The sequence below is a fragment of the Cydia fagiglandana genome, chromosome Z (assembly GCF_963556715.1).
Source record: "Cydia fagiglandana chromosome Z, ilCydFagi1.1, whole genome shotgun sequence".
NCBI classification, from domain to species: Eukaryota; Metazoa; Arthropoda; class Insecta; order Lepidoptera; family Tortricidae; genus Cydia; species Cydia fagiglandana.
The window spans coordinates 14,940,356-14,951,768 of NC_085959.1; the positions used below are offsets into that span (position 1 = coordinate 14,940,356).

The 11,413-nt window shown below is 36.0% G+C and overlaps 1 protein-coding gene across 1 annotated transcript; it reads right to left on the minus strand.

Annotated features, from left to right (window-relative positions):
• Positions 1–144: 144 nt before the first annotated feature.
• On the minus strand, positions 145–8,502 carry LOC134678521 (uncharacterized). The gene is made up of 8 exons (XM_063537096.1): positions 8,308–8,502; positions 6,271–6,403; positions 4,719–4,853; positions 3,831–3,970; positions 2,105–2,281; positions 1,678–1,715; positions 1,156–1,284; positions 145–535 (listed from the first exon to the last, which is right to left on the minus strand). The coding sequence occupies exons 1-8, from the start codon at positions 8,383–8,385 to the stop codon at positions 322–324; spliced, it is 1,044 nt and encodes a 347-aa protein (XP_063393166.1). The 5' UTR covers positions 8,386–8,502; the 3' UTR covers positions 145–321.
• Between the last annotated feature and the right edge of the window lie 2,911 nt (positions 8,503–11,413).

Consider the following 11,413-nt stretch of genomic DNA (forward strand, 5'->3'; position numbering starts at 1 on the left):
CGTTACACCGCTGTACCGGACTGGCCCCTGTCATGCCCTATTAACCCGTAAGGCTTGTCCTTAGATATGTACGTCAATGGTATTTTAGGTACAAGTTCGACGTCAAAGATTAATCTATTGTACTACTCCATTGTAATAAGGCGAAAAATGTAGGGATACACAGACGTCGTCTGTAGGAACTTCTAACGCTAGTTAATTAGTAAGTACCTAATTGGCTAATGAAACAACAAACAGGTAGGCATTGTGCTAATTTTAACATACTCGGACTAGGTAAATACATGACTGATGAGTGTTGCAAGAAGTCCAACCGCTACGCAATGTCTACATATAGTTCGGTTTTAGGGCTGATTTGAGCCGGCGGGCTGGCGGGCTGTAGTCTGGCGCCGGGACCGGCGGCGCGGCGGGCCAGGGGTCGTGCCGCCACTGCTCGCCCGCGGCGGGGCTCGCCCTCAACCGCCGGGGCTCCTCCATGTACGAGAATGGCACCGGCGCTGGACTGTGTTGCCAAGAGTTGGAGCGATCATAATCTCGGTTGCTAAACAAATAAAAGTTTATCTCGTAAAGTTGGTATTTAAGTCGCATGTAATCGGCATAATGCTCTAGAGCCGTGTTTTTCAAACTGTGGGTCTAACAGGCATCTGCCAGCCTTAAAGCAATACATAACCGTAACATTTTGTTCGTACTAAAGGGGGTCGCCTCATGAAAAAGTTTGTAAAACACTTCACTAAAGCATATACCTAAAGTGAAATGTTTTTACTGTGTATTATACGACCTTTATTGACATAGAATTCTTAAGAATTAGCGTATTTATTTTTGCGGTGGAAACATTAATGTCATGTAAAAAATACGCAAATATGTATACCTACTTAACGAATTAGCACTGACTGATTTCGCACGTCATCTTTTCGCGGATTTGCAAAGTATACTTTTGGTTTTAATTAATATGGATTTCCACAAACTAATCCTGATTCTATTATTCACTATATTGTACCTATACTACTACTATCCTTCCTTCGACTTCGTCTGAGGGGGAGTCTATTCTGTTTCACAAGCGTGAGTAGTGTGATTGACGTTTGCCCCCCTTTTAATTACTATAGGTACTATGTGGTTTGATCATAAGCATAACGATAATGTCGGAGTGTGTCATCCACCTACTTGGAATAGTCCGACAGTGGAGTGTGCGGTGGCAGTGGCAGAGTGTTCGCCTGTGCCGGCGCGGCCCGCAGCGGGCTGCGAGGGTGGCTGCGCGGCTCCTCTTCCACGAAACCACGGTTAACGTGTTGGCTGAACAAATAACACCCAGTAAGTAACTTTTTAAAGTGGAACTTCACTATGTCGCGTTGTTAGCTTAGTTTGAAGTTTACAGAACGTAGCATCATATTGAAAGTAGGTAGGTATGTACAGCCAGAATTCCAAGTAACATTTAATTTTTTAACGACAATTTCGTATTTGATGAGAGTATGAGGAACTGATCAATGTTTTGGATAGGTACTAGTAGGAAATTGTACATAGCTCAGTTGCGTTGCAAGTGCTACGCCGTAGCGTTTTCTGTAGAGGTGTAGCCTGTAACCGAGCTGTTCTTAACAACATTTTTTATCCTTCGGCTCATAAAAGATGAGCGGTACATACATAATGCCATACATTGCACACTTGCAATAAAATGTACTATTTACTTACTCATATGCGTGAATCGCTCCCACTTTGTGTATGGAATGCTGCAATTAAAATAAAACAGTGAATGGAAGTAAAATTAATCTTCGTCATTTAATAAAAAATAATCCTTTATCCGTGTCGCTAACAAATGAACGTAACTAATTAAAAATTTGTGTGCGTATATCATTTGGATCTGAACTTCAAGAAATAGTTGAAATGAGTTAAGCCTATGATACCTATATTTAATATCTTGTATAGTCAATGTCAAAGGATGTGTTCACCCCTTTGCACGTTACTCCTTTGTTATAAGGCGAAAAATATGAACATTATTAACGTCAACTTTACCCATATTGTAAACCCAAAGAAAAAGGTGGAAACTATGTATGATTTAGCGTTTGAACTTCGAGGTAGTGGATAGGACAGGTATACTAGATTTTTTAAAAGGACTTACCTCTTCGGTTTGTAGTTTATTCCTGTAGTTAGAAGCATATCTCGCTAACAATATTAGTAGAACAATATTTATTACAGGAGCAAGGAATCCCTTCAGAGCAATTGTCATGAAAAGAAAAGACCCCAGTCGGAGAACATCATTCAAATAATTACTTGCGATTCCTGGAAAATGGATTTCCTAAAACAAACAAGTTAATATATTTGCGGAAAAATCACAAATCAGACAACTGCCCCACCACTCATAACATAACATCCGTAAACATAAGCTCATTCAAATGTTGGCTGTATTCTCGCATCGTAAATTCCGGGTTATTCCCACTAGTTACCACCAAGTTTTTACCAGTGGTAACTACTGGGATTTTTTTTCCCACCTTTTACCACTGGTAACTACTGGGAATAAAAATTCCCAGTAGTTACCACCAACTCGGGTTAGTGGTAACTACTGGGAATTTTTATTCCCAGTAGTTACCACCAAAACTTTGTTAGTGTTAAATACTAATAAAAACAGTAGGTATGAATAGTATAAATAGAGTTATTTTGAATTACCTAATAAAATCACTTGAAAAATCATCTAAATGGATTATTAAAATTATCCTTTAGTGCATATATCATAGTTTTTGTACTAGTACCGGTTAAACTGTTTCAATATTTTTGGTCACTTTTAAGGGAGTTTACTAAAACACTAATCAACTTATAATTATTTATTAAATTACTCTATATATTTATACTACACTATTTATAGTGTTTTTATTAGTATTTAACTCTTAACAAAATTTTGGTGGTAACTACTGGGAATAAAAATTCCCAGTAGTTACCACTAAACCGAGTTGGTGGTAACTACTGGGAATTTTTATTCCCAGTAGTTACCAGTGGTAAAAGGTGGGAAAAAAATTCCCAGTAGTGACCACTGGTAACAACTTGGTGGTAACTAGTGGGAATAACCCTAAATTCCATATTCTTGCTGGTTACCGATGGCTGTTTCGCTTGACAGATAAGCAAGGTGCAAGTGGAGCATTCCACGGGCTGTCCCGTACAAACGCATTTTACTTCCTGTTCCTGTGTTGCGACTTTTTTCTCGGCATTTAAAGCAGGCGATTATTTTTCTGTGCATATTTTTGACCATTTGTCATAGAAAAGGAATCTCTTATACCTTTAAATCTTCAGAAACTTCGCGTTTGTACGGGACAACGATAGACAATTTCATGGAATGCTCCAAGTATGTAAATTTTTTGTGCCAAGGTGCCCACGAGGGACCCCGGGCGGTCTAGCATAAGTTGCGTTCTCGCGCGCGAGTCCATACTTGATGTCGCGCTTGATGTATGGAGTTGCGCGCGAGAACGCAACTCATGCTCGACCGCCTGATATTAATTATTTTCATATATTCATAATATTATATAGGTATTATGACTTATGACAAGCGACGTATATTACGATTTAAAAGATATTTTAGGCTTATATTTACTAAATGTATTAAGGCTCGTCAACCGAATAATTAATACATTAATTCGATAATTCGTTATTTTTTTTTTATTGGGAAAAAAATTCGTTATTTTAAATAGATATACATTATATATGATTGATATACAACATATTTATTAAATATGATTTGTAAGGTGACAACAAAAACCAAATTGCTACATCAATTCAATGCTTTAAATTCATTTAAATAAACTATATCTAGAGATTAATACCGTTTATACTTCTTTGTCACACTCCACTCTACTTACCATGGTGTTACTCATTACCGCATAATCTTTTCCAAAGAAACCAGCGTATGTTACATCGACCACCAATGACGCTACACATATACAAATATATGTCCATATGGTGGCAAATACGAGCCCACTTTTGTTATTAACAGCGACCACTGAAACATGAGATATACCTATAACTGCTGGTGAACTAGGTAGGTATGTGAATATACACATAGGCGTGTATTGAAATACCTATCTACCTCAGAAGTGTACACCGTGTTTTTTTGTTTTCCGTTAATTTCAAGGGTGCATTCCTGAGCTTAAATCAAGTAACTTTCTCAAAGACACCGATATTCTAATTAACTCAATTTCGGAGATAATCAATATTTAATTTTTTTCCTATAAGGCCTCTACAAGCGTGTACACTTGCCTTAGGGCCGGTTTACATATTGATTAGTGTTTAGAATGAGTTCATACATTTGATATTTGCTACTAAACTTAAGAACAATCTCGGTCGATCGTTGTTCGAAATGACATTGATATGTCACAGATTTGAATTGTTTGGTTGAGTTAAATGTAATGCCTGTCTTACAACAACGCTACATGCTTCATTTAATTACTTTTTAAACTTAATTTTTTTTTAAAGCAAAAATATATATATTTTTTTAATTAACTATGCCATTTAGTTCTCTTAAACGTACTTAACCATACCCCGAAGTTAACGGAATTCAATAAAAACACGGTGTATCTGTATATGTACACGTAGAGGTAACAATACAATTTATGTAGTAAATTTTCGTAACACAATGGGATCAATTAACTTAACAGGTCCGTAACTACCTAGATTTTTTTTCTAATAAGTATTAATAATCTATCTTAATACTAAATAATCTAATTAGATAACAGATAATATAGAATTACCAATAAGCGTGATGGCAGCTGCACAGCTTAAAACGGTGGCAGACAAATTAGCAATAACGAAAACAAAAACTGCGTTTGGTGTCGTAAGTGTAACACCTGCTGGTGGCGACGAATCCGGGTTTCCGCACGTGTCCGCTAAAAAATCACCAACAAAAATAAATATCTGCATCGAGATTAAGTAGATGTTCATATAGACAAATTTATATCAGGTAAGGTAAATAAAAGCAAAGTAAATTGTGTCCCCTTTACTTGTTTACTATTAAGCTACGCTTGGTTGATGAGCTACGTCGTAGCACATAATATACTAGTACAAACAACAATACATTTTTTCCGGTTTTTAGTGAAAATGCTTCGTACAGGCGTAACTAGAATGACGGCACGATTGGGGAAATGAAATAGAGATTAACTAGATACGATATAGTAAAGATCTTCACTATTTCATATCTAGTGAATCTCTAATTCATTTTCCGAATCGCGGCGGTACCTTTTGCAATGGAAAGTCACATATCTTTACTATTTCATATCTAGTGTGTCTCTAATTCATTTCCTGAATCGCGCCATGAGTCGCGTGAATACTCGTAGCCCTGAATTTACCGAAAAGTCCGAAAACGCTTGTACGAAACCCTACTGCAAAAGTTCCATAATTAAATAGCAGGAAATGAATATTACGGTGGTTACGTTTCGGCGTAGCACTCGTAGCGCGACTACGAAACGAAACAGGTAACTTAACCAGGAGTTCATCTTATGAGGCCTGTGCCTTTACCACAAACATCTTATACATAATACCAAGAAATAGTCATTATTATGTCAGGAGCAAACATATTATTCCTGTTATTCGAAGTCAACACACCGAGCAGTAAACGTGGTTTCTATTATTTGCGCTGGCAGCATGGATTCAATTGATGTTAAGGATAGGTTTTAATCAAAGAATATAATACTCACTCGGAGGTTTTAATATGTTAAATACAAATATTTTTCACCACACCAGCTCGGAAAAGGCTTACTTTGCACTTCAAAATCTGATAGCAAAGTTGCATTTTATTCACATGTGAGGCAAAGTAATCAAATGCATATTTTGAGTTATTTTCTTATGTTTGCTGGTAGAATTGACTTTTACATGATGATTTAAAATGATAAATGTGACGTCCCACGGGTAAAGGTACCTTATGGCGGTTGGCGCTTACGCTATTATTAACGCTGCTCCAATATTATTGCGGCGCTATGCGACGTAAGCGCCGGCCGCCATAAGGTACCTTTTTCCGTAGAACGTCACAAATATTTCATAACATTCATTTGGATTTGATTTTGTTTGATATTTTACATTTAATATTTGCTTCGAGTTGGTGTTGAAAAATTTTGTGTTTCACTCGGGGGCAAATTTTGTTTAACCTATGTGCTTTGAAACCCTCGCAAAGCTCAAGATTGCATTTTTCGAACCACTCGCTACGCTTGTGGTTCTATTTTGGAATCTTTCGTTTGCTCGGGTATCAATATTAGCAGGAGCGGATAAACAACAACTTTGCCCCCATTGTAAAACAAATAACTATTGTACCTTGTATGTATATTCTATAGAGTGTGTAGATGAAGTAACTGTCTCCAGTAGCACCGGACACCATTCCTGAGTCGCATCTGTAGCGGTAAACTAATGCGAGGGTACATAACACGATGTATATTGGTGATATTATCTGAAAATAAACATGTTTACGAATATTTAAGAGAAAGTATTGACGTTGGAGGTAAAATGAATTTCCAGTTCATCATTATTTGCTCTGAAGAATTTTTCTTACTTCGTATCATTAGCATTTAGAATATACGGTCGTATATTATCAGGTATATAATTATGATATTTTATGTCAGGCTTGGCTGGGGTTCTAATTAAATTTAATAAAAACAAAAGTTAAGGGGTCCATAAAAAAGTAAATAAAATATTGCCATGGATGATGAAGTTCTGCAGGACGTAATTTAACTAGGAACAAATTTGAAAAGGGTGTCGCGTGACACGTTACTTGCGTACTTTTTAGGGTTCCGCAGTCAACATAAGGGTTCATTATTTAGGTTTTATTTTAAAACATATTTACATAACATTACAGTCGTAACCAATGCGCCATGAAATATAAATTAAGTACTAACTTTAAATTAGATAACAACACTTAAGTTTCGCTATTTCAGTCTGTCCGACGCTTTGCTCTGTGAGCGTTAGTGCTAGTTAGCTGCAATTTGGCATGGATATATAAATAAATAAATCCGATAAAGTCGTAACATAAAATTTAAAAATATATATTCTAGGGTATCTCCCGTACACGTAAAGTGGGGGTGTATTTTTTTAGCTTCAACCCTACAGTGTGGGGTATATCTGGATCCCATCAAAAACATTACATGTAAAAAGGTGCAAGTCTCGCAACGCTTTTACAACAAAAAAGTTTTGAGATATAATGTGAAACCAAGTCGGTTATTTTAATCAGTGCCAGGGGGTGTTAAAACCGTAACAGTAAGATATCTTTAATTTGTAATACATATGGGTCAAACAGAAAACTGTGTTACGTCTTTCCTGTAGACATACACAAGAGTTAATAAGGGCTATAAAGGTTAATTTTCTTATTTAAAAAATGTACAGTTCGCGCGAACACACTAGTTTTCTCTCCTGTGGGCAATAGTTAACAGCTTGTGTGCATGTAAGTAATGATTTTATAATAGATCTCCAAATAAAAGGAGGACCTTTTCACGTGGATAAGGGTTAAATAAGAAAATTAACCTTAATAGACCTTAACTCTTGTGTATGTCTACAGGAAAGACGTAACACAGTTTTCTGTTTGACCCATAATGACTTAATTTTAACTACTAATTATGCGCTTTGTCTTTTTGGTTTCCTCGTATTCGATATAAAAAGTAGATCATTTCATTCCATTAACAATCTCCTATACTACCAGCTCCAGTTTAGCCTATTGTGACGGAAGGGTAACTACGGAACCCTACGCTGAGCATGGCCCGACATGCTCTGAGCCGGTTTTTATTATCCTTAATGTGTACATAGTTTGTATCTGAATCACTGGTTGACAAGCAAAGCATTGCGGAACTAGACAGGTATTTATTGATAAAGGTATTTTTACGATAACAAAATTCTGTTTGAAGTTCTCGAGAATATACGAGTACCTGTGCCTACGCCTACGGTCCGTCAAAAATAAATAATTATTAAAATTCAGAGGTACTTAGATAAGTCTTAATGACTTGCGGGATCTCTCCATTGTAAATGACATTCGCTATGCATGCATAGGTGTTAGGCATTACTTATGGCAATATGTGGGTAGGCAGGCAGGTTAAGTTTTGCGTGACGCACACTTATTTTGTTAGCAATACTCGTAATATTAAAATGGAATGTAACTTTAGATTGATTAAATAATGTTTGCAGATTCTAAACGAATACCTAAAAACCGTCTAAGTGCCTGAATAAACATATAATATATTTTAATGTAATTTCCGTATGGAAACTGTCAAATACCTACCTATGCTATGTTGCAAAGTCTGTGCAGTTAGTTCCCAAAGTTTGTACTTACTGTCTGTTGTTACTTTACTGATGATGCAAAATACTTACAAGAGTTAATCCCGCCGACAGGAACGCAGCCAGAGAGAGTTCCGCAGGAATTTTCTGTTTATCGCTCCGTATATTCATTTTGCGAAAAAAACAGTCACATTACATTCACTTGCAAAAATACACGTCGTACCAAGTTGGGTATTATTTCACGAAGGGATTGAACACGCTGGAGGAGCATTAATAATCGTATCGCGATAATTGTTATCGATATTAATAATGCGCAGGCCGCTATCTGCGACTAGTTCCTGAGATACGGCCGAGAGTGTGACGTGTCAGAGCAAGGTTTCCCTTCCATTGTACTCACCTTGTCGTTCATTTACATTCCATGAGCATCATTTTACCAGGACCACCACGCGTTATTGATACTAACTGAATGCCGTTTAAAAATAATGTTCTTCAAACTGTTTCTACCTATAGTTCGTTTTTTTAGCATTAGAAAGAACTCCACAGAAGCAAGCGTGCAGTTTTTATCAGGCTCTTTCATTGTTAATAATCATTGGATTATCTAATGTAGCATGGTCAATACATAATATAATTTACTTCAAATTGTTACCGCTAAAAGTGCCGGATTTGGAACCAGAAGCTTACTTCTGCGAAGTTCTTTCTAATGCTAAAAAAAACGGACTGTATAGTCTGTGCGGAAAGAGAAGACGAGTCATGGAATCTATTGGGTAATCATAAAATTCATTCTACAACTCTTATCTTTTCGCAAAGACTCTACGTGCTGCAGGGAAATAAACGTATTTTTGGTATTTTTTGGTTTGTAATTAAATTTAAGTGTAACGTATTTGTTGCAATACACTATTTTTCGATATATAAACAGCTATCATACTTAGCGACTTTAGGCTGCCGTTAATAAGGAGAACAGGTACAGTCACCTGCAATAATATGTCACTCTTCGAAGGCCGCAAAAATATGTGACACGATCTTATTTGTAGAGCAATAAGAGCGTGTCACATATTTTTGCGGCCTTCGTTGTGTAATATATTATTGCAGGTGACTGTACCTGGCTAAAATGTAAAATAAAAGGACAAAACGGTTTTCAAAAAAACCGGTTTTCATAAATGTGGACTTAGTGGGTATTATCAATACCTATGGTCTAAACTGACGAATTTTATTAATGTCCGTAAGTAACCATATACCTGCACCTATAAATAAATAACAAATAACAACTATCACATACAAATTAAATTTCATCACAGAAATGAATGCAATTGGGAAAATGCTAGAATCAAAACACTTTTTATGCTTAATACTTTTAATTTTATGACTAGACTGTTAAAAGATATACAACAATAACATTGATTTACAACACATTTGAATTAAACATCTATTTAAACTTAATTGATTTCCATACCTTTAACAATAATAGATAGATAGAATACTCTATCTATCTAACAATAATATTAATGATCTGAATGAATCAATCTAACTACGGCACTACTTTACATTAACATCCTTACACGATATTAACACATGTACATGAAATCACTCGTTATTCGATATCTATAAAATCAACAATATAAATCGTGAGTAGGTACTTTGAAAAAAGCTCGTATCTTGTTCTGTCAGTCAAAAGAAAAACGTGGTAAGTAAATCGTTATGTATGGAATGCATACATTGCGTTTCAATATATGTATAGCAGTGTGAGATACTTTGAGTATACAGTGTGGAAAGATAAGTCGGGCCCTGGAGGGAAACTATCTTAAATCCTTAAGCTGGCTCATTTTACTTAAAGGAGACATTCCTTTATTTTAGAAAAGAAACAAAACTTCATTCAAAGATTTTCTAAAACTCGCTTGCCTCGCCCGGGGCTCGAAGCGACTAAAAATTCCAAGCAACTCGCAATCTTATAAATAAAATATAAATAAATATTCTACTAGTCGATACAGTTAATGTTAATGATAACATTTCTCCAAGAAACATTAGGTCTTACACTCATCTGTCGTACAAATTATCCATAAAATCTAATATTTAGTACTCAAGATTTTTTTAGACAAGCCAAATTGAAGAAAAAAAGAAAAATACTTCGAATGCAGTTTTGTTTCTTTTTAAAGTAAAATGTCTCCTTTAAGTAAAATGAGCCAGCTTAAGGATTTAAGGTAGTTTCCCTCCAGGGCCCGACTTATCTTTCCACCCTGTATAGCAGTGTGAGATCCCGAGGTTTTTTCAAGGTACTGAGTAGTGATGGAATACTTATCTGAATTAAGCTAACTACGGCACTACTTCACATTAATAACGCCATACTATAACACGATATTTAAATAAATTAGATTACTAAATATACTTAACATGAAAATTCGTCAATTGTCTTTGGCGTTTTAATCTGTAATTACCCTGTCCTGCCAACTTGCAGTCAGACCGGTGACACCGCATGTGTTAATAGCTGACATAAGGGACCTATAATTATATCTAAATGGTGACAGAATAGTTTCGCATTATGTCTTAATTCTGTAAAAAAAAAACTACCTAGGTCATCTCGGTCTCATAAATGACAAGACAACATGCTGAAGTTAACAGCTTTCGGGTACAGGAGAAGGATTTATCTATTTTACTTTCTATACAGCTCTTATAGCGTTATCGTACCTATTTAAGTAGGTACCTACCTACCTAACACTACACTTACTATTAACAATAAAGACACCGAACATTTTATTCTTAACAACAATTTGAAAAGAGTGGCGTATATTAGTTAGGTTATACAGAGATTGAAGTGTGTGAACATATTTTCTATTCTCGAAAGTAACATTATCCACCTATTTTTGATACCCCGGAAGACTACGTCAAGACGGGTTTTGTTTTGGGCAATGTACAGTCACCTGCAATAATTTGTTATACAACGAAGGCCGCAAAAATATGCGACACGCTCTTATGGCACTACCTATATAAATAAGAGCGTGTCACATATTTTTGCGGCCTTCGAAGAGTAACATATTATTGCAGGTGACTGTACATTGTACAGTTAGCAATACTACTTGCTTAGTACCTTTGCACACAAACTTCTATGCAAGGAGGTGGTCACTTTTCTCTACTTTATGTGTTACTACCAGAAATGAGGCTCTAATATCCTTAAGTTTCGGGTAGTGAAGGGTCATAAATTGTTTAT